At 45.2% G+C, this 23,451-nt stretch overlaps 2 protein-coding genes across 2 annotated transcripts; one reads left to right on the forward strand and one right to left on the reverse strand.

Annotated features, from left to right (window-relative positions):
• Positions 1-603: 603 nt before the first annotated feature.
• On the forward strand, positions 604-10,997 carry Tti2 (TELO2 interacting protein 2). The gene is made up of 8 exons (XM_048330532.1): positions 604-1,211; positions 2,687-2,873; positions 3,630-3,722; positions 5,996-6,183; positions 7,012-7,155; positions 7,647-7,809; positions 9,248-9,397; positions 10,857-10,997. Exons 1-7 carry the CDS (start codon positions 604-606, stop codon positions 9,350-9,352), a joined length of 1,488 nt encoding a protein of 495 aa, XP_048186489.1. The 3' UTR covers positions 9,353-9,397; positions 10,857-10,997.
• Positions 9,405-21,539, reverse strand: Mak16 (MAK16 homolog). Its single transcript, XM_048330375.1, has 10 exons — positions 21,491-21,539; positions 17,294-17,343; positions 17,089-17,198; positions 16,917-16,981; positions 16,589-16,740; positions 13,233-13,287; positions 11,785-11,859; positions 10,813-10,929; positions 10,404-10,469; positions 9,405-10,036 (listed from the first exon to the last, which is right to left on the reverse strand). Exons 1-10 carry the CDS (start codon positions 21,503-21,505, stop codon positions 9,830-9,832), a joined length of 912 nt encoding a protein of 303 aa, XP_048186332.1. The 5' UTR covers positions 21,506-21,539; the 3' UTR covers positions 9,405-9,829.
• Positions 21,540-23,451: the final 1,912 nt, after the last annotated feature.

The following is a 23,451-nucleotide window of genomic DNA, read 5'->3' on the forward strand; positions in this document are numbered from 1 at the left end:
GCTCCACCTTTCTTGCGCTTCTTGCCCTCAGCCCAGCTCATAACTGCTTTACGACCACTAGTCGTGCAGCGGAGCGTCGCGGCGGTGCCGGCGGAAGTTAGCTTTGTGCTTTCCGGTAACCGCGCGCTAGCCGGGACTGGCTGCTGCTAAAGGTGGTGTTTGGTGTGCGGGATATACAGGTAGAGAGTGTGGGGGGGGCGGGGGGGTGTCTGTCTGTCTGTCGAGCATGTGGGTGATCCATGGTTGGTAACAGTCTCGGGGACTTTGCTGCTTGGGACAGCTTCGAACCTCAGTCCGGAGGACCGGGGCCTCCCGAGCAGCCGCGAACGCGGGCACCGACCCGGCTCCGGTCCCCGGTCCCCCGACCCCGCCCCCCGGACCCCGCCCCCGCCCCCCGGACCCCGCCCCCGCCGATGTCTGGAGCTCACTCTCCTTGCCTTTGAGTCCGCAGGAGCAGTTCCTCCGCTCGCTCCGCGTCCTCCCGCCGCCGCCGCGCGTGGGTTCGGTTCTCCACCTGGGGCGGATCGCCGCTCCCCGCCCCCCGCCACCTCCTCGTCCCGTCGGGGGCCCAGCCCCGCCTCGCTGCGGGCGGGGGGGCGAGCCATGGAGCCGCCGGGCGCCCTGGGGCCGGCCTGGGCCTCGCTGGCGCGCCGCCTCTCCGGCCCGGAGCCTCGGCGGCCCGCGGCGGGCGCGGCCGCCCTCGAGGACCTCGGCGCCCTCGTGGACGCCGCGGAGTGGGGCCGCCTGTGGGCGGGGAGCGGCGCGTCGGTCCGCGGCACGCTCGAGATGCTGGCGCCGGTGGCCCAGGCCCTGGAGAAGCACGCGGCCCCACCCGAGGAGGAGGCGGCGGCGGCGGCGGCCGGGGGCGCGGGCCGCGGGCCCCCCGAGGTGGCCGAGAAGGCGGAGCAGGTGGGATCGCTGTACCTGAAGCTGCTGGGCAAAGTGGCGGCTGCCAAGAGCTGCGCCGACCGCGCCGCCTGGAAGACGGACGTCAGTCACCTAGCGGGACCCGTCTACATCTTCGCCGTCTCGCACCGCGTGAAGCAACCCTGGACCAGCCCGAGATCGCGGGACGTGGCGGGGAGAGTGCTCGCCTCCCTCCTGGACGTTACCGAATGCAGCTCGGTGGCAGGATTCCTGCGTGGAGAAAATGAGGAAGAGAGAGGGAGATTCCCTGTGGTCCTTGGACTTCTCAAGCCTGATTTGAATAAGTGAGTGCGGATCTTTTATTAACGTTTTGTCACAACTCAAAATAACACAGGTTTCTCCATCGGATAAAGAAAGGTGGTGAAATAGGTCTGTTAAAGCACTGGACGGTGTGGCTGTCAACGGTGTAACAAACTTGAGTGTGGAATTGAGGTCTTCACCCTCCAGCTTAGTCCGGTGCTTCTTTTCTTCCGGCCTTGGGAAATTATGAATTCTGACAGCTAACTTGTGAAAATGGGAATTCTGCTCCACTTATCTGCAGTTAGAATAAATAAAGACATGGGAAGGATTTTATCTTAACAGTTTTAAAATTTAGGATTGTGTGTGTGTGCATGCCGGCGCACGTGTGTGTGTGTGTGTGCTTGCGTGCATGCGTGTTTGGGGGTGTGTGTTGGGGGCTTGAACTTAGGGCTTGTTTGGCCTTTTTGTTTGCAGCTAGTGCTGTGCCACAAGAGCCATCCCTCCAGATCCTAAATCTGGGGATCTTTAATTTAGAGAGCACGCTTTGGGATGGAAAAGTAGAAAACTTTAGATTACTATTAGCTGAAGTGTTTTCTGTGAAAGTTTCCACTTTATACTTTGTTAGTATTTGTAGGGCTAGAGTGAGGAGAAAAGAAGTCCATGATGTCATTTTACAACAGAACTTGGGAGTTAAAAGGTTTAGTTTTGAAGCTAGTGTCTGTTTTTATTTCTCTTACTAGGACCAGGTAGGTAGGTCCTACTAAGAATCTGTTTCATTATTTGTAATATAAAGATAATATTGGGCCTGGCACTGGTGGCTCATGCCTGTAATCCTAGCTACCCAGGAGGCTAAGATCTGAGGATCAAGGTTCAAAGTCAGCCCAGCTAAAAAGTCCCTGTGAAACTTTTGTCTCCAATTAACCACCAGAAAACCAGAAGTAGACCTGCGGCTCAAAGTGGTAGAGTGCTGGTCTTGAGCCAAAGAGCCAGGGACAGTGCCCAGGCCCTGAGTGCACCCCCCACCCCCAGCTGACCAAAAAAATATATATATGTGTACACGTATATATATATATGTGTGTGTGTGTGTGTGTGTATATATGATGGTTATTGGTGCTATCTCTGAGCTTCATTTGCTCAAAGCTAGCACTCTACCACTTGAGCCACGTCCAGCTTTTTGGGTTGTTAATAAGAGATAAGCATCTCAAGGACTTTCTTGCCTGAGCTGGCTTTGAACTGCAATCATCACATCTCAGCCTCTTGAGTAGTTGGATTATAGGTGTGAGCCCCTGGTGCCTGGCCTAGATAAGCTTTAGCTAATGGTTAGATATATGTATTTAGGGTCTCTGGTATAAGTTGTTTTAATTCAAATCATTAAATGTATGTTATGAAATTAATTTATCCGGAAAGCACTATTTTTCCCCTATGAACAAGAAAATACTCTAACCCACACTAGTTACTTTTCTTTGCTAATAATTAGCACCATGCCACTTTACCCCTTTGGTTTCATCTGTCCTTTTAGGGAATCCTGGAAGAAGAACCCTGCAGTCAAACATGTTTTTTCATGGACTTTGCAACAGATCACCCGGCCCTGGCTGAGCCAACATCTGGAAAGGGTACTTCCTCCGTCTTTGCTCATTTCAGATGATTACCAAACTGAGAACAAGGTCCTGGGCGTGCAGTGCCTTCATCACATTGTGCTCAACGTGGTAAGCTCCCCGGGCAGTCACCTGTTACTCACTCACCGTCTGTGTTTCCTTCCATTTATATATTTTACTGAACTAGCTTCCTAGTACCATAAAGTCATTAAGTTCACTTATTTGTATTTTTCTCCATACATTGGTAGAAATTGTATTTCATCCGTAATATAACAACTGAAAGGGTAATCTTAGAAGAAACGGAAAGATAACTCATTATTAATCAATACCCACACCTTCAGTGATTAACAGGTGACTTTCAAAAAGAAAGAAAAAACCACAGCCTGAAAGGAACCTTATTTGTTTGTTTGTTTGTTTATTTATTTATTGCCAATCCTGGGGGTTGGGACTCAGGGCCTGAGCACTGTCCCTGGCTTCTTTTGCTCAAAGCTAGCACTCTATCTCTTGAGCCACAGCACCACTTCTGGCTTTTTCTGTTTATGTGGTATTGAGGAATTGAACCCAGGGTTTTGTGCATGCTAGGCAAGCACTAAGCCACATTCCTATCCTAGGAACCATGTTTAAATATGCAGATTATTACTAAAGGAACCTTTTTATGTTTTACCTTTGTATTATGGAGCTTTTAGGATATATCCAGAAGTAAAGATGCTAGTATAATGAATCACCATGTACGCATAGTCCAATTTCAGAAACTATCCACTCGATGTTGTGGGTGAGGTTTTGGGTTAGATCCCTAGCACTAGGGGAGAAATATTTTTTCATCCTTGGGAAATTTTCCTCTTAATTGTGTAATTTGTCTGATTGCAGCCAGCTGCTGATTTGCTCCAGTACAACAGGGCCCAGGTCCTCTACCACGCCATTTTCAATCACTTGTACATACCAGAGCACCACCTTGTGCAGGTAATTGTCAAGTTCATTCACAGATCTCTGGGTTCTTGAGAAGAGAGAGTAGGCCAGAAAGAGTTGAGAGGCATTTTCCCGCCTTGAGAAATGAAGATGCAAACTAAAAGCACTTGCCAAGCTGAAAGTATCGCACCATCAAGCGGCCCTACGTTCCTGAGTCTCTGCAGAAAAGCCAGTTTTACCTTCATGTGGCTCAGCATTGTGTCCAAAGTTGTACTTCCATTCATTTTAATGTTTTTGTCCTGCTTTATATCAACACTTGCACTTTACATGCTGTGTATGTAGATATTTTGGTGTCAGTTCATTCAATGAAGACTACACTTTTGAAACATTGCAATTATTGCAACTTATTCCAAGAATTAAGTGAATTAAACAGGGTTTGTTGCTTTAAGAATAGCTTAATAATAGGATAGGTATTTCAGTGTGACTATGTACACTTATATCCAAAACTGTGTACAGCAGTACTAAGAATGCTAAGAGGTTTGCATAAAGTGCAGTAGGTAGCCACCAATAAGCAGCTTGCTACCAGCCAGGTTTGGGTGGTGTTGAGGTGGTTTTAGAAGGCATTGGGAATGAAGTGATAATTAGGAAGGGTGTGTTCACTTCTCTTAAGAGTTGCTTGGGAAGGAAGAGAACATTCTAAAGACTGAAGAAGCAAATTGAATAAAATGCAAAGCATAAATAACCTTTTCTTTCTGTTTTTGAAGTAGAGGTGCTGGGATTAAACCCAGGCCCTTGAAAATGATAGGCTAGTGCTCTACCACCAAGGTGAACCCCACTCTCTTCTTTTTTTATGCCTTCTCTGCTATCCTCTCACTGCTATCTTGTTTCTTTTCACGTTTTTGTCCCCCTTTCCTTTTAAATAGTATTTTGGTAGTAGGAATGTAGTTACTAACAAGTGCAACATTTATTTCTGTTTGTTTATTTATTTTTGGCCAGTCCTGGGAACTTAGACTCAGGGCCTGAGCACTGTCCCTGGCTTCTTTTTGCTCAAGGCTAGCACTCTGCCACTTGAGCCACAGCGCCACTTCTGGCTTTTTCTGTACGTGTGTTGCTGAGGAATCAAACCCAGGGCTTCATGTATATGAGGCAAGCACTCTACCACTAGGCCATATTCCCAGCCCATTTATATCTTTTTAATGTGGTGAAAAAGGATTTTTTAATGCTAGTACAGGGGCTTATACTTGGTCTCATGCTCTCATGTGGCTGTTTTGCTTAGAGCTGATGGTCTGTCATTTGAGCCATAGCTCTCTGTCTGGCTTTTGCTGGTTAGTTGGAGATGAGTCTCATGAAATCTTCTTTTTTTCCTCCCAGTGCTGGGGCTTGAACTCAGAGCCTGGGCACTGTCTTTGAGTCTCTGGGCTCAAGGCTAGCACTCTACCACTTGAGCCACAGTACCACTTCTAGCCTTTTCTGTTTATGTGGTAATGACTTGCATGGTAGGCAAGTACTCTACCAAGTCCCATTGCCAGGCATCCAGTCACTCTTATTCTAAAAAATTAGTATGCAAGTCTTAAAGAGGAAGTACTAATTTGTGATTGTCAGGTGGAGATATTGTGAGGAGTTTTGCATGGTGGCTCACGCCTGTAATCACAGCTACTTCAGAAGCTGGGATTTTTTTCCAGTCCAGGAACGAAGTTAGCAAACTTAGAAACACTCCCGGTGAGTCAATAAGCTGGCCATGGTGGCTCACACCTGTCATCCCGTCTCTGGGTGGCACAAATAGTATTGTCCTTTAGGCTAGCCCAGCAAAAACTTGAGGTGTTATCTTTTTTTTTTTTTTTTGCCAGTCCTGGGCCTTGGGCTCAGGGCCTGAGCACTGTCCCTGGCTTCTTTTTGCTCAAGGCTAGCACTCTACCACTTGAGCCCCAGCGCCACTTCCGGCTTTTTCTGTGTATGTGGTGCTGAGGAATTGAACCCAGGGCTTCATGCAAACTAGGCGAGCACTGTACCACTAAGCCACATTCCTGGCCCCTATTATTGGTATTTTTTAGGATTCTATGACATATTCCCACAGTCAACAAAGGCCTTAGAAAACTTGGAGTGGGCGTGCGGTCCCAGCTCCCGAGTCTGGGCTGCGGCCCTGGCTGGCCAGCCTGCTTTTTACGGTTGCGGTCCCAGCTCCCGAGTCTGGGCTGCGACCTGGGTCGGTCAGTATACTTTTTACTTCCCCAATAAATCCATCTTTGTGCTTGGGAAAAAAAAATAGAAAACTTGGGAGTGGTGTGAGTGCAAATAGGTGAACTATGGTTCCTTTCCTCTTCTCCCAGGCTGTGCTCCTGTGTTTGTTGGACTTGTTTCCCATTCTGGAGAAATCCCTGCACTGGAAGGGAGGTGCAGCTCGTCCCACCACGCACTGCGACGAGGTCCTGCAGCTGATCCTCACTCACATGGAGCCCGAGCACCGCCTTCCCTTACGCAGAACCTATGCCAGACACCTACCAGCTTTTGTCGGGAGGCAAGGACTTGGGCTGCTCGTCAGGCCATCTGTCCTCAGTCTAGGACGCGCGTGCGTGTGTGCGTGTGTCCTGGAGCTTGAACTGAGGCTCAAGGTGCTGTCCCTGAGCAATTTTGCTCAAGGTTGGCGCTCTTTCACTTGAGCCTCAGCACTACTTCTGGCTTTATTTTTCTGGTTGCGGGTCTTGAACTCAGGGCCTGGACGCTGTCTCTGAAGTTTTTCAGTCAAGGCTGGTGCTCTACCACTTTGAGCCATAGCACCACTGCTGGTTTTCTAGTGGTTAATTGAACAGTCTCATGGAGCCAGGCGTTGGTGGCTCACGCCTGTCATCCTAGCTATTCAGGAGGCTGAGATCTGAGGGTCATGGTTCAAAGTCAGCCTGGGCAGGAGAGTCCATGAGTCTCATATCTCCAATTAACCACCAGAAAACTGGAAGTGGCACTGTGGCTCAAAATGGTAGAGTGCTAGCCTTGAGCTGAGGAGCTCAGGAACAGCACCTAGGCCCTGAGTTCCAACCCCACCACCACCACCACCACCACCACCAACAACAAAAAAGTCCCATGGACTTTCCTGCCTGGACTGGCTTCAAACCTTGATCCTCAGATCTCAGCCTCCTGAGCAGCGAGGATTACAGGTGTCAGCTACCAGTACCCAGCTTACTTCTGGGTTATTTTTGTTGGTTAACTGTAAATAATCTCATAGACTTTCTGCTCGGGATTGAACTGCATTCCTAAAATGTCGGCCTCCTGAGTAGCTAGGATGATGGGCATGAGCCGCCAGCGCCCAGCCTAGTCCACCTCTGTCATCACAGTCCCTTTCCACTTTCAGATTGGGGATCCTAACTGTCCGGCACATGAAGAGGCTGGAACGAGTCATCATTGCTTATCTGGAAGTTTATGATGGACCACAAGAGGAGGCTAGGTTGAAGATACTGGAAACGCTGAAACTTCTCATACAGTATACTTGGCCTAGGTCTGTAGCACCCAGACACATAATAGGCGTGCTAAAAGGGGTACACCTCAACTTTCTCTTTAGAACATGCCAAGATAAGTGTGCTCAGTACAAAGGATTCAGGACATGTGATGTATGTGCATTTTTCATTTGCACCCACCTAGTAGCATTTAATTGAGGAAATACTATTAGAAGCTATATTGAGTCAGCAAAAGGCTTTCTTACACAAACTAATTAAAAGTTGAAAGACCACCAGCTAAGGGCTGGGAATGTGGCCTAGTAGTAGAGTACTTGCCTCGCATACATGAAGCTCTGGCTTCGATTCCTCAGCACTACATATATAGAAAAAAGCCAGATGTGGCACTGTGGTTCAAATAGTGGAGTGCCAGCCTTGAGCAAAAAGAAGCCAGGGATAGTGCTCGGGCCCAAAGAAGACCACCAGCTAAGTAGTCTTAACTCTTTTAACTTACTATGCCAATTTAGACTATGACCATTTTTCTTCCCAATTCCAGAATTTCCTGCAGACTTGTGGTCCTATTGAAGGCTCTTTTGAAACTGGTATGTGATGTAGCAAGGGATACAAACCTTACACCCGAGCCTGTTAAGGATGCCTTACTCCAAGAGGCCACAGACTGCCTCATCCTCCTGGACCGCTGCTCCCAAGGGCAGGTAAAGGTAAGGCAGTCTGCATCTCCGTTTCTGTGCATCTCATTGTCCTTAGGTAATCTTGATTGTAATTTCAATTTCAGTATTTATGTGCCCAGTCAAGTCTGGAAATCAACATGGAGTGTTTTAGATCCTCAGAATTTGAACAACCGGTGGTTGAACCTGGGACCTGGCACATGGTTAAATGTAAATACTGACATTGAGCTATACTCTGCCCCTCCTATTCTTTAAAGCTATTCAGACCATTTAGAGCAGAGGGGTTCAGATGGTAGGGATTAAGGATAAAAAGATGGGCAAAAGCCTTACAAGCATGTGAGATTTAAATTCTGTTCTAGCCTTTTGAGTTAGAAAGAATTCTCGCTGGTTGACAGTGGCTCATGTCTCTAGTCCTAGATATTTTGTAGGCTGAGATGTTCAAAACCAGTACAGGGAGGAAAGTCTGAGACTAATCTCCAGTTAACTACCAGAAAACCGGAAGTGGCACTGTGGCTCAAGTGGTGGAGTACTAGCCTTGAGCTGACGAGCTCTGGGACAGCACTCAGGCTCAGAGTTCAAGCTCCAAGATCAACCACAAAAGAATACTCAAAACAAGCCATGACTATTGACATGCTTACATGTGTTCAATAATGTCTCATTTCTTGCTTCATTTAGAAATCTGACAGAATGAAGGAAGCATGACAAGAAATTCCAATCCTAAAAATATTTAGTGACAATGCCTTTTGTTTCATTCAGACCATTTTGTTTTAGCTCTTTAATATTGGGGAGTTATTGCGACTTAGTTCTAATGCTATTTGCCAAGGCTAGAAATAAGCAGCTGTTTGGCAGGCCAGCAGGACACTTGCAAGCATTCTAACAGTTGATTACCTGTTCTGACCAGTAAACTCTCCCTTGAGGTCACCCATTTTGTCTTTTGAGTATAGTAGGAATAAAGGTTAAAAAACAGCTGAGTGTTGGTGGCTCACACCTATAATCCCAACTGTGCAGAAGGCTGAGATCTGACAATCACAGTTCAGAAGCTAGCCCTAGCAGGGAAGTCCATGACTCTTACCTCCAGTTAACCAGCAAAAAGCTAGAAGCGGATGGGCAGCAATGGCTCTCGCCTGTCATCCTAGCTACTCTGAGAGCTGAGACCTGACGATCCTGGTTCAAAACTAGCCTGGGAAGGAAAGTCCTTGAGACTCTTATCTCCAGTTAACCACCAGAAACTGGAAGTAGCACTGTGGCTCAAAGTGGTACAGTGCTAGGGACAGCACCCAGGCCCTAAATTCAAGCTCCATGTCTGACCCCAAAACAACAAAAAGGCACAAGTGGAGTTGGGGCTCAAGTTGTGACTCAAAAAACGTCATGGACAATACTCAGAGGCCCTAAGTACAAGCCCAGTCTTCTCACCACCTTCCCACCCAAATAAAAAACAAAACCAAAAATCGCGTTTTGTTCATTGTTTCAGGGTCTTCTAGCCAGAGTTGTCTTAAACTGCAAAGACAGCACAGTGGTGAGCTGGATTAGAAAAGTGCAGCAGAACTCTGTGGACACTTCCATCCTTGGAACTTAAGATTACTTCCCAAGAAGAACTGTATGAATGGAGCTATAACAAAAGGTATTTTTACACTAAACATTGGAAGTTCGAGTTTCATTATCTTTTATTCTTTCCTTTTGCTCTCATAGAAGTAGGGAAAGAAATACAACAATAAAATAAAAACTTGGAAGTTTCACCAGTTGGAGGAGAAAAGAAAAAAATATCAAGGAATTTGCTGCTTGAAATTGAGAAGTATTTACACCCTCAGTCTCATTCCAGCTTCAGGAACACATCTTCAGCTCCTTGGCTTTCAGCTGGCACTTAAAAAACATGTTATAAAAATAGTCTTCACATTAAGGCTCTCTCCATTCACTCCAGACTTCTTGCTCCTCTAAAGTTACATAAAATTATGAACACAAATATTGTGTGAAATACAGCTCAGAGCCAAAACTGGAGGGGGAGATGTGTCTGAGAAGTTCATTCATGTTTAGTCTTGATAGTAAATGAAGGAGATCACGTGGTTGTGGTTTTGGCCTTGGCCATGGGCTCTGTCTCCTGTTCATACTCTATTTCTACATAGGCTCGTTTTCGCCGCAATGGTCCTTTCACGGGTGCTTTGCCTTTGTGTTTCACACCAACAGCCTTTTCTTTCTCCTCCTCCTCACTGGAGGATTCCTCATCTTGGTCTTCGTCCTCACTGGCATCTAGTTTATCCATATCCTAAGAAGTGGAGAAAAAAAGTCAAATAGGGAAAGGGCTACATTTTTCCAACCCCCCTTTGCTGTTCTCTCAAGTATAGAGCAAACTAGAGAATTCATTTTCTTGTGTGTACGTTTAGAAGTCCCCATACAGTGCTTCAGACCAAAGGTCAATTCTTTTTTAATTATTTTTTTCTTTTGTTAGTCCTGGGGCTTGAACTCAGCCTAGGCACTGTCCCTGAACTTCTTTTGCTCAACACCATTTCCAGCCTTTTCTGTTAATGTAGTACTGAGCAATCAAAACCAGGGCTTCATGCATGCTAGACAAGCACTCTACCACTCAACCACATTCCCAGCCCTGGGACAATTCTTTTTTACCCACAGCTCACCTCAAAATCACTTAGGTCACTCTCATCTACCTCGTCATCTTCCACAAATTCTCTCTTTCCCATACCCTAAAATAAGACAATTATTAAGTTGCAAATACATAATGAAAATACAGTTCAGACTTCATAAATAAGTTCATAAGAATCAGAATCAATATATTAAGCAACTGAAATTTACTCATTTCTAAATTTAATGTGGACATTAGATAACATGCCTAGTTTAAATTAATAAGGGGCACATCTTCAAAAGGAGCAGATTGTTAATTTATAAAACAGTTCATTGGCTGAAAACAAAAGTATCTACTGCTAAACCAAAATTAATCTCATAGTAGGTAAATGATTAATGGTTCTGTTTAGGGTGCTAGAGATTATTTGTGTATCATAAACAATTCTGTAGGTTATTAAAACTTACTTCTTCCTCCTCTTCCTCATCATCTTTCTCCTCAACATCTGAAGAGTCACTTTCTGCCTCCTGTTGTTCCAGAGCCTTGTCGAAGGCATGGATGGGGAAGTTGTAGATGTCGCCATACTGGAGAACAAAAGGACTGCCTTTAACAACTACATTTGGGTATTACACTTGAAGTTCTACTGTCCTACGAGCATAATAGTGCCCTAGGAAGCAATTAATGAAGATATTTTAACTTTAATGAGAAGATGAGTTTTCAACGCTGGAGCCAGAAGTATAACCTAGTTTTGCTTTTTTTTTTTTTGGTCAGTTGTGGGGCTTGAACTCAGGGCCTGGGCTTCTTTTTGTTCATGGCTTGTGCTCTACCACTTGAGCCACAGAGTCACTTCCAGGTTTTTAGTGGTTTATTAGAGATAGGAGTCTCACAGGAACTTTTCTGCTTCAAAATGCAAAATGGGATCCTATCAGACTCCTGAGTAGCTAGGATTACAGGCACGAGCCACAAGTGCCCAGCTATAGCCCAGTTTGCCATTTAAATAATCAATGGTTAATGTCAAATAGGTAGCTTCTGTGAAGGACCGAACCCGGTCACTTGAAAGTATGAAACCCTTGCATTGGGATAAAAGTAATTTTGCTGAAAGGGAAACAAAAAAAGTATTCATGTTGACTACGTAAATGTTAACCTTAAAAGAAATGTTGAAACTCATGTCAAACTCATCCTAAAATCTGACTACACTCTAGTATCTGGAATTGCTGAGTATGAGAATCGGAATTGGAAATAACAGAATACAAAGGAAAGTCTTTGGTAGATTATTAAAGGTCAGCAAAGTATTCTATGTGCTTACATAAATTAACAAAAAGGAAGGATAAAAATTTAAATTCCAAGGATAAAATCAGGATAGGGCATCTTTCTAGCACTTTATTTGGTGGTATGATACTACCCCACTTACAATGTATGCTCCAAAGATATTTCCTTACCGTGTCTTGTTTCAGTCTCTCCAGCAATTCCTTTTCAATGGCATTATCTAGCTGAGCAGCAATTAATGCTTTTTCCTATAAGAGAAAGACACTAATTCACTTCATTAGTACTTTTTTTCAGCCTACAGAAGTGGAAATTGTCTAATTTTATTTTTTAATTTGTTTTGTTTTTGTTGCCAGTCCTGGGGTGTGGACTCAGGGCCTGAGCACTGTCCCTGGCTTCTTTTTGCTCAAGGCTAGCACTCTACCTCTTGAGCTACAGTGCCACTTCCGACTTTTTTCTATACATGTGGTGCTGAGGAATCGAACTCAGGGCTTTATGTATATGAGGCGAGCACTTTACCACTAGGCCATATTCCCAGCCCTCTAATTTTATTTTTGTCTATCTGTTATTTATTTTCTGTGCCTGTCCTGGGGTGTAAACTCCAAGCCTGAGCTACCTTAAGCCTTTATGCTTAACATTCTACCACTTAAACAGCTTCACTGCCAGCTTTTTTGGGCGGTTAACTGGAGTTTCATGAACTTGCCTACCCTAACTGGCTTCAAACTGTCATCCTCAGATCTTAGCCTCCTGAGTAGCTAGGATCATAAGCATGAGCTTCCCAGCTTTATTGCTATTTTTAAGGAGTTGTACAAAGGGTTTATAATTCCATAAGTGAGGTTGCAAGTACAACGCATTTGGGTCAATGTCACCCCTTCCTTTGTAACAAAGGAAGATCTCATGGCTTTAGAAATAGCACTTCTTGATACATTCATAAGGTGAGCCAAACTGTAAATGCCACTAAAGTAAAGTTTGTGGGATAAATTACAAGGTGGGGCGTTTGGGCATGTGTAGTTAAGAGGGTGCATTACACATTAGTGTTCATGTTCTCTGAAGCGAGGTACTCACACCCCAAGGGTGACCCATTGATAAACGTACAAAAATTTCTGTAATTTTTTTCTTTAAAGCCTTACGCATCATTAGTACTTTTCACATATACTAACATTGGGGCATTGATTACATCATTCTATTATATGACAGTGAGCAACTAATCTCCAGGGAAGAATGAAACACACACGGACTCTGGAAGTGGTAGCTTCACTGATTCAGATTTACTGATTGTTTCTTTGGCTGGCTAAGTGGACTTATTTATAGATCCCATTGAACATTTTACAAAAGATACAGAGTAATTCAAATGGCTGTCAGTAGTAAGAGCTTAGCAGAACTTGAGCACACTTAACAGGAAACTTTCTTTTTTGGTGCTCATCTTAGTTTGAACTCAGGGCCTGGGTGCTGTCTCTGAACTTCGGCTGGTGCTCTACCACCTGAGCCAGAGCTCCACTTACAGCTTTTTGGTGGTTAATTGGAGTGTAACAGACTCATGATGCTTACTGACTTCCTTATGCACCCTATGCATAGCCCTTTCCCTATGAAAACAAGCGAGCTATCAAAGTATCAGGTAAGTTACCTCTCTTCGTTTTTCCCTTCGTTCCACCTTCTTACTCAAAGGAACAAGTTTTTTCCTAGGGAAATAGAATACATTATTTAAAAATTCAAGTTTGTATCCTGTGTGCACTTCTTGAAAAACAGGATTGGAATTCGTTTTGTAAGGCTCAGCTCAATACAGCAAGAAATACTTCATAAAAGTAGTATTAAAAATACTGCTAGTGGCTGGGAATGTGGCCTAGTGGTAGAGTGCTTGCCTTGCATACATGAAGTCCTGGGTTCAATTCCTTAGCACCACATATATAGAAAAAGCCAGAAGTGGCGCTGTGGCTCAAGTGGTAGAATGTTAGCTTTGAGCAAAAAGAAGTCAGGGACAGGGGCACTGGCCCACTGCCAATGACATTACTGTCATTGTCCTTTCCCTCCTGCCCAGGGGTACAGATGGAGCAGCTCTCCATCCCTACTCCTAGGCTTGCTGGACAAGGAAGAGATCCAGGCCCTATGCAAAACTCACCAACCACTTGGTACAGTTGAGTGCTGCCAAGATGCTATTCATGCAATATTAGTGCACAGTCCAATTATAGAAGAACTTCTGAAGCATAAAAAAGTTCATTGAGGAGTCACTTTTCAGTACTTTGCAACACAGGAGCTTGTTATGCCTGCAAAGGATTACTGGGAAAGGCAGTCAAAACTGAACTGAAGGGGCTAGGCATACGGCCTAGTGGCAAGAATGCTTGCCTCATATACATGAAGCCCTGGGTTTGATTCCTCAGCAACACATATGTGGCAGAGTGCTAGCCTTGAGCAAAAAGAAACCAGGGACAGTGCTCAGGACCTGAGTCCAAGGCCCAGGACTGGCAAAACACAAAAACAACAAAACTGAACTGAAGGGAAATACCAGAGCAAGTTATAAAGAGCAAGAATGTCCAACTCTTTCAACAGACAAAAGAAGATAGCTAAGCCAGTTGATTTTCATGACCTTGGAGAATTCTGTCACTGATTCTTTCAAACTTAATTTTGGAATCCTTTTCTCGAACCACCTCAAGATGAATGGGGTCATAACATTTCTGGTATGATCTAATACTTAGGTCTTATTATAATACTTTAAAACAAAATGTGATAAGACTACTATGTGAGCCTTCGTTGGCTGTCACTTTACTGTAAGAAGAACTTCTTCTCAGCTACAACCTAGATTCCCACAGACTGAAGTGTGCTTCTCCCTGTGTGGTAAGTTTTGGTTGGAGTTGCAGGGACTGTCCAATGAGAATATGGCTGTGTGGGCATTTCTGAACAAATGTTTGAACTTATTCAGTGCCATTTTGTGGCTCATGCCTATAATCCTAACTACTCAGGAGGATGAGATCTGAAGATCACAGTTCAAAGCCAATCAAAACCTGCTCAGGAAGGCAACAGTCCATGAGACTCCTTTCTCCAATTAACCACAAGTATACTGGAAGTGGAGCTGTGGCTCAAAAGTGGTACAGCATTAATCTTGAGTGAGAAAGCTCAAAGAGAGTGCCCAGACCCTGAGTTCAAGCCCCATGACTGACAAGAAAAAAAAAAGTTTCAAGGACTTTGCTGCTTGGGCTGGCTTTTTTTGTTTGTTTTGCCAGTCCTGGGCCTTGGACTCAGGGCCTGAGCACTGTCCCTGGCTTCTTTTTGCTCAAGGCTAGCACTCTGCCACTTGAGCCACAGCGCTACTTCTGCCCATTTTCTATATATGTGGCACTGGGGAATCGAACCCAGGGCTGCATGTATACAAGGCAAGCACTCTTGCCAGTAGGCCATATTCCAAGCCCCCTTGGGCTGGCTTTGAACTGTGATCTTTTCATCTCAGCCTTCTGAGCAGCTAGAATTACAAGGTCTGAGCCACTGGCACCTAGCTGTTTCATCAAAAATTATTATTATACTAGAAAAAGGAAATATTGAAAATTTAAAGGAATGCCCAATTTCCACTTTCATTCTTCCCCTTGACTGATTTGGCAGATCATTCTCCCATTCGCAAAAACAAAACCCCATAAATATGGTGTACATACAGTATATTCTTTGTATTTATATACCCCACACTAACAAAACTTTCACTTCTAATTTGTATTATGAAGATTTCGATACAAAACTGAGTTGCCAAATTAATTACATAGTAGTTTTGAAGTTTAATTTTTTTTTTTTTGCCAGTCCTGGGGCTTGGACTCAGGGCCTGAGCACTGTCCCTGGCTTCTTAAAAGGCTAGCACTCTGCCATTTGAGCCACAGCGCCACTTCTGGCCATTTTCTGTATATGTGGTGCTGGGGAATCGAACCCAGGGCCTCATGTATACGAGGCAAGCACTCTTGCCACTAGGCCATATCCCCAGCCCTGAAGTTTAAATTTATTGCAACTAGCAACAATTTGCTGATTCTGGGTCTAATTAGGATTTTTAATTTATAAAAATACCACTTGGACAAAAAAAAGCATTAAAACTTAACACTCCCAAAGCTACTGTATAATATATCTTGATTGCTGTCACCCCTCCATCATTTGTTTTGTGCCCTTATTGGAGCTTGAATTCAGGGACTCCTGCTCTCACTTGGCTTTCACTTTGCTCAAAGCTGGCACTTTACCACCTGAGCCACACTTCTACTTCTCATCCTTTATTTTGCTAGTCCTGGGGCTTGCCTGGGCACTGTCTGTTCTCAAGGTGAGCACTCTACCACTTGAGCCACAGCACCACTTCTGGCTCTTTCTCTTCATGTGATACTGAGGAATCAAATCCAGGCTTCATGGATGCTAGGCAAGTACACTACTACTAAGCCACATTCTCAGCCCTGTATTTTGTTTTTTGATTCCAGCACTACTTCTCATACTTTTAAAAGTAGTGTTCAATGCTTCCAGAGTAAACTTTTTCTTTTTCCTTTTTTGCCAATCTTGGAGCCTGAATTCAGGGCCTGAGCACAGTCCCTAGCTTTTTTTTGCTCAAGACCACTTGAGCCACAGCGCCACTTCTGGCCATTTTCTATAAATGTGGTGCTGAGGAATCGAAATCAGGGCTTCATGTATAGGAGGCAAGCACTCTACCACTATGCTATATTCCCAACCCCCCCCCCTCCGAGTAAACTTCTTAACAGTTAATGGTTACATTTTTTACATAATTTCCAAATTGCTCGTGTTAAGATTCTTTCAGGCAACAATAAAGAAAATGTTATGAATGAGATGCTTTGATAAAGAGGGAGAGACAATTACTAGACATCCTGCAAAATCAGAGTACACTTCTGAAGTTTCTTCTCCAAATAAGGAAGGTAAGACATTTCAAAGATGAATTTGTCAAAAGTTTTACAACCTCAGCTTCATAACATGATCCATGGAAAGAAAGATTTTAAAATAAATGATTCAAATACTTACTGTCGCTTTAGTGTAAGCTTCCGGATGCGTATTAGGTACTGGGTTATCTTGGTAAACCTCTGCTTACATTTGTGTCGAATGAAACGGGGCCAGTAAATTAGGTTTTCATCGATTTGTTCTAGTGCCTTCTCATAGTTTTTATTAAGCCGGACCTACCAAACATAATGAGAACTTGAGGAGTAGGGAAAATAGTAAATCTTCACTGTCAATAACTATGGGTCCTAAGGAGAAAGCCTTTAAAAGTCTATAGATGATTAAGGGAGAAGGGAAATGCATGCTATTTTTGCTCTTTATCTGTGTTCATTAAAGTTTTGTCATTAAGTCTTACCCGTTCCCAGAGACGCCTAGGAAAAGCTGCTCGTTCTATAACCTTCATATACAGATAGCACTGTCCTGAAGGATGAAGTAAAACAAATTTAAAATTATTTAGACAAACTGAAGAACATCTTGCTAATAAGGCTGTTGAGTAGTTCTCATGGAAGGTGAACTTGGGGAGTTACCTTTCTCTTCTTTAATAGTAGCATACTGACTATTTGCCAGGGGACAGGATGACCGATTACACAGTCCAGTAAGGCTGTATTCATTTCTGCAAAAGCCCTGAGTCTTGGTCCTTAAATGAGGGAAAGTAAACAAAAATTATATGATGATTAATTACCAGGAAGGCAATTAGAAGAATTTTATTTCAGGTTACAAATCTAGGCTCACCTTATTTTGAAGGAACAAAACTGCTTGTTTCCTAGTGTATCCCAGATAACCTGTGACACAAAATGAAATTAAGAAAAAATTATTGTGCCCTAAGTGGTACCTTGTTGATTAAAACAGACAACATCACAAGGGCTAGGGATGTAGTTCAAGGGTAGGATGCTTTCTTAGCATGAGGAAGGCCTCGGGTTGGGTTCAGTGTTATTTATTTATTGATTGATTGATTGCCAGTCCTGGGGCTTGGACTCAGGGCCTGAGCACTGTCCCTGGCTTCTATTTGCTCAAGGCTAGCACCACTAGCGCCACTTCTGGCTTTTTCTATATATATGGTGCTGAGGAATCGAACCCAGGGCTTCATGTATACAAGATGAGCACTTTACCACTAGGCCATATTCCCAGTCCCAGGTTCAATCTTATTCCTAATACGGCTCCCACAACTGCAAACCAACAAAACAAACCAACAAAAAACCCTCACAACATGAGGCATCAGAACTTATTATATAAGACAGGATCTGCTTTACTGTGGTTTTTGTTTTGTTTTTTAAATGTCTTGTTTTCCCCTAGGAATCTTAAAGGAAAAAAAAATTCAAAACCTGGTATTACATTAAGCAGGTGATAGATTCTTATGAGAAAAAAAACAAACAACTAGATAAAATTGCATTAATCTGTAGATATTTTTCCAAACTGTTTTTATGTGTATATTCAACAGTGTGTGTGTTTTGCTGGTGTTGGGATGTGAACTACAGCACCTCAAGCTTGATGTTTCTTTGCTCATGGCTGGCACTCTACCACTTCAGCCACACTTCTAGCCCAGCTTTTTTTTTGGCCAGTCCTGGGCCTTGGACTCAGGGCCTGAGCACTGTCCCTGGCCTCTTCTTGCTCAAGGCTAGCACTCTGCCACTTGAGCTACAGCGCCCCCTCTGGCCGTTTTCCATATATGTGGTGCTGGGGAATCGAACTGAGAGCTTCATGTGTAGGAGGCAAACACTCTTGCCACTAGGCCACCCAGCTTTTTGCTGGTTCATTGGAGATGGAGACTCACTAACTTTCTGTCCAGACTGGCTTTGAGCCACGATCCTCCAGGCCTCAGCTAGGATTACAGGCTGGAACCACTGGCAGCTCATGGCATATATGGTGATGAGTACATTTCTTTTTGAACAGCGTCGCTTCTTTCCCAGGTTCCCCCCCCCCGCCCCGTTTTTTTCCTCATGACCCTCCTACCCCTCATCGGTATATTTTCAATAAAAAGATTGTATTATATACACTTTGTCACATTCTTATTTTATACCTGTTCATTATCAGTGTTAAATGCACATTAGACAGGCACTGTGATCCAGCTACTCTGGAGGCTGAGATCTGAGGACCATTGTTTGAAGCAAGCCAGGGCAGCAGAGTCTGAGTCTCTTATCTCCAATTAATGACCAAAAAGCCAGAAGTGGACCAGTGACTCAAGTGGTAGAATACTAGCCTTGAGCACAAAAACTCAGAGACCATGCACAGCAGAGTTCAAGATTCAGGACAGGATCACACTCACACACACACACGCACACACGCACGCACACACACAGCACTAAATTTTTAGGTTTATGTACCAGCTCAGCTCATCATGTACTCATCATTTACTTTTTTAAAAATTGGTTGTGGGGCTTGAACTCAGGGCCTGGGTGCTGTCTCTGTGCTCAAGACTACCACTTGAGTCACAGCTGGACTTCTGTTTTTTCTAGTGGTTAATTGGAGACAAGAGTCTAAAAAATTTCCTGCCCAAACTATCCAACACCATCTTCAAATCTCAATCTCCAGAATAGCTACGATTACAGGTCTGAGCCACAGGTGTGCAGTCCACCTCTGCTCTTGAATCCTCGAATCACAAGTGTGCACCATAACACTTGGATATGAATGTTCTTCATTTGTTACATACCTAACATGTAAAGGCATTGATAGACTGGGAATGTGGCTTAGTGGTAGTGCTTGCCTAGCAAGCATGAAGCTCTGAGTTCAATTCCTCAGTACCACATAAAGCCAGAAGTGGCATTGTGGCTCAAATAGTAGAGTGCTAGCCTTGAGGACAGAGCAACTTAGAGACAGTGCCCAGGCTCTTAGTTCAAGCCACAGGACCAGCAAAAAAATAAATAAAAATAAATAAAGGTGTTGACATCTCTATGTCCTGATACACTGTAGTCACTTAAGAAAACAGTCTTTAAAATGTTTTATCTAGTTAGGGGTGCAAAATCTATAAAAAAGTGTATCGTGAGAAAAATGAGGAAGGGGTAACAAGTATGACAAGAAATGTATATGTATTCACTACCTTAAGTACATAAAACTGTAACCCCACTGTACATCATCTTGTCAACAATAAAAAAAAAAAGAAAATGTATTGCAAAGTGTACCAATCAGTCTAGGAGCCACAAGATGTATAAGAGGTACTGGGAAAAAGCTTTAAAGCAGTTAGATAAACCATTATAAAAGGCCAAATAGAAGACATTTGGGTATGTTTATCAGTGTGTCTGATGGGGATAGGAAAGAGGTAAGAGAAAATGAAGCTGGAATGTAAGGAAATGAATGATTCATGTTTAGGGCTTTTGGCTTTCATTGTCACCTCCTGGTCAGACTTCTTTCCTAAGTACGGGACTTCTCTATGCATCTAGCTGCCCACTTGAACACATCATCACTATTAACATACCCACGTGGAACTCCGCATTCTACACGTTTCTAAAGACGTAGTCTTTCAAAAACAAAAGCAGCCTCACAGCTCACGCCTGAGATCTGAGGATTAGATGTGAGGCCAGCAGGGCCAGGAAGGTCCTTAAGACTTTTTTTATTGGTCAGTCATGGGGCTTGAACTCCGGGTCTGGGTGCTGTCCCTGAGCACTTCGAGCCACTTCAGGTTTCGGATGGTTAATTGGAGTCATTAGAGTTTCAGGGGGCATTCCTCCCCGGCTGGCATTGCTCAGCCTCCTGAGTTGCCAACCTAGGAATTGTGCCCAGCCCAGGAAATTACCAGAGGGCAGAAGTGAAGACACAGCTCAAATGGTGGTACAGCTAAAAAGCTCAGGAACAGCATAAGCCCCAGGATCAGCATCTCCTCTCCCCATCCCCCCAAAATGTAGCTTTCCCTTTTGACTGTTTCCCATCTCAATAAATTGACTGCAATGATTTGTCAATTGCCATCCCCTTAAAAGCTTCAATCGCGCTCTCTCTCTCTCTCTCTCTCTCCCTATAGGATTTGACCTGGCAAGCATATCCAACTTCATTACCTTTCCCTCATATTCGTGATTCCTGTTACCAGTCACCTAGTGCCCTCTATATTACTGCTTCTCTGTCATCTCCAGATCTTCATGCCCTCTCCCCTCAGTGGCTGGCTCATTCTTAACCTACATCTCAGCTCAAACACCTATTCCTAGACATCTCTGACCAGCACTATTTGTTTGGTTTGGGTTTTTTTTGCCAACCCTGGGCCTTGAACTCAGGGCCAGGCCACTGTCCCTGGCCTCTTTTTGCTCAAGGCTAGCACTCTGCCACTTGAGCCACAGCCCCACTTCTGGCCATTTTCTATATATGTGGTGCTGGGGAATCGAACCCAGGGCTTCATGTATACGAGGCAAGCGCTCTTGCCACTAGGCCATATTCCCAGCCCCTGACCAGCACTATACGACTTCACTACTACTGATCTTTCTTGCATACTACTATTTCACAATGCAACGGTGTCATCTGTCCGCCTGTTGGCGGATTTTCTGACCAGACTGCCCTGGATAGCAGAGACCTGTGTCTGGTTTGTTACCCAGACAGCGATGATCACGAAGCCAGGCACGCACTTGGTGAATACCCAAACACCGAGAGGCGATGGATCGAGGGTTGCTTCTGAAGTGATGGCTCGGATGGACACTAGGGGGACGTTAGGGGGGACACCGAACACGGGAAGCCGGCTGAACAGGAACGTGCAGGCGGGGGAGGATGGCCGCGCCCTCCCACCCGGCCCACAGCGCCGCGCAGCGTCCCCGACTGCGGGGCACCGAGGGCCCAGGAGGCCGGCCCGGGGGACACACGTGCGAGCCCGCCCCGAGACTCGGGGTTCGGAGGGCCGCGCGTGCCCCAGACACGAGGCAGACGGGCCCGTGCGCAAGAGCCGCCGCGTCCCGAACACGCGGCCAGGCCTGCGCGGACCCGGGACCCGGGACCGGGGACGCCGGCGGGGAGACTCACATCATCCGACTGCATGGCGGCGGCGGCGGCGGCGGCGGCGGCTCGGCACGCGGCGGGGAGGCCGACTCGCTGCTCCCTGCGAGCCACTTCCGGGAGAGCCCGGCTTCAGTCTCGCGAGAGCCGCCGCGGCTCGCGGAAGGAAGTGCGTCACGTCCCTGGCGGACTGGCTTCCGGCCGCCCGGGGGCGGGCTGCGCGCGGCTTCGCCGGGCTGCCCGCGGGAGAGAGAGCGCGCTGGCGGGGCGCCCTGGGCCTGGAGGCCTTGGGGGGCGCACGGGGGAGCCCTGGGGCGCGGCCCGGACGGAACGAGATCTTGGCGCTTGATGAGGTTCGCAGATTCAAACTCAAGAAATTAGAAATGGACCGCCACTTTTTTGTTTTTGCCAGTCCTGGGTCTTGAACTCGGGGCCTGAGCACTGTCCCTGCCTTCTTTTTGCTCAAGGCTGGCACTCTACCTCTTGAGCCACAGCGCCACTTCTGGCTTGTTCTGTGTCTGTGGTGCTGGGGAATCGAACCCGGGGAGGGCTTCCTGTGTACGAGGCCCGCACTCCACTACTCGTGGAGGGAGTTGAGTTTTGTGAGACCTTGGCCCGGTCGCTGAGACATTCGAGGCCTGGGGGGGCCTGTCTCCCAAGAAACTGACGCTTCAGATGCTTTACCAAACTAATCTGGAGTATTAGCAATTCTTTTTAGCTTTTTATTCCTCCAAGGGAAAATGAATACCGTTGCCAGTTCGAATGTTACCAAGAGAAAGGTCTTTATTTATTTATTTTTAAACGATAAGTGGGTCAATAGCAGGATTTTCGCGCCCCAGCCGGCTTGGAACTGCCATCGCCAGATCTCTAAGTAGCCAGGGTTACAGGTGTGAGCCGCAAGCGCCTGGCACTCATTATACTATTTTCTTTACCTGTACATACAGTGAGAAAAAATACGTGCTCAAGCATATATAACAGTGCTATTAGTAGTAATACAGTAGTGGTATTGACAATGATACACATCCCCTGGTGGAAGCTGTGTAAATTGGCCGACCCACTCTAGATGGAAACTTAGAAACAGCCCTTAAAAATTATTTTTACGTCCTTATGATCCAGATACATACTCTACAATAATTTTCACATATGTACAAAATGTGCATGGGAGTCTAAAGTAGAAATATTTATACAAAAATAAGCAACCTAAATGTTCAATAGAGAAAAAAATGGATGTCCATTGTACAATCAGCATACAATAGAAAACTATATCAGAGTAAATAGGAATTAAAGAGCTATTGTGTTAACATGGATAAATTTCAAAACTGACTGCGAGAAAATAATTATACATGGAAATTTCTAACTTATTGCTGATGTGTAACAAATTAGCCCACAAATTTGGTAGCTTAGAACATTTATTATGAGATTCTGGGCCCTTGGTAAGTCCTTTGCTCAGGGGTTTTCAGGGTTGCTCTTACGTCTTGGCAACACTGTATTGTCTTTTTTCTTTTTCCAATCTTGGGGCTTGAACTCAAGGCCTGGGCACTGCCCCTGAGCTTTTGCTCAAGGCTAGCACTCTACCACTTGAGCCACAGCGCCATTTCCAGCCTTTTCTGTTTATGTGGTACTAAGGAGTTGAACCCAGGGCTTCATGCATGCTAGGCAAGCACTCTTCCCACTGAGCCACATTCCCAGCCCCTTATGTGAATTAAAAAATGTATTTTGTTATTATAGAGTGATGTACAGAGGGGTTGCAATTACATTAAGTCTGAGAATGGGTACATTTTTAAAGTCACCCCTTCCCAGGCTCTCTCCCAGTTTTTCCCTCCTGTCCCCACCCACAAGTTGTGTAACTCCTGATCAACAGCGTGTCTAGCAACACGTGAGTTTTAGCGGGACACAAACGTTCAGACTATGGCAGCCAGTAGAACCCCGACCGCAGGGTTCAGCCTGCCAGACCTCGGAGGAAGCTGATGCTGGACACGTTTCCTAAG

The sequence above is a fragment of the Perognathus longimembris genome, chromosome 21 (genome assembly GCF_023159225.1).
Source record: "Perognathus longimembris pacificus isolate PPM17 chromosome 21, ASM2315922v1, whole genome shotgun sequence".
NCBI lineage: Eukaryota > Metazoa > Chordata > Mammalia > Rodentia > Heteromyidae > Perognathus > Perognathus longimembris.

What these genes read in the sequence shown, in the direction of transcription:
- Tti2 (XM_048330532.1), top strand. Translation starts at nt 604, where the DNA reads ATGGAGCCGCCGGGCGCCCTGGGGCCGGCCTGGGCCTCGCTGGCGCGC. An exon ending in CTCAAGCCTGATTTGAATAA is followed by an intron (nt 1,212 to 2,686) that starts GTGAGTGCGGAT and finishes CTGTCCTTTTAG; the next exon opens with GGAATCCTGGAAGAAGAACC. An exon ending in CTACCAGCTTTTGTCGGGAG is followed by an intron (nt 6,184 to 7,011) that starts GCAAGGACTTGG and finishes TTCCACTTTCAG; the next exon opens with ATTGGGGATCCTAACTGTCC.
- Mak16 (XM_048330375.1), bottom strand. An exon ending in TACTATTAAAGAAGAGAAAG is followed by an intron (nt 16,982 to 17,088) that starts GTAACTCCCCAA and finishes TTCATCCTTCAG; the next exon opens with GACAGTGCTATCTGTATATG. An exon ending in CTAGGCGTCTCTGGGAACGG is followed by an intron (nt 16,741 to 16,916) that starts GTAAGACTTAAT and finishes TATGTTTGGTAG; the next exon opens with GTCCGGCTTAATAAAAACTA.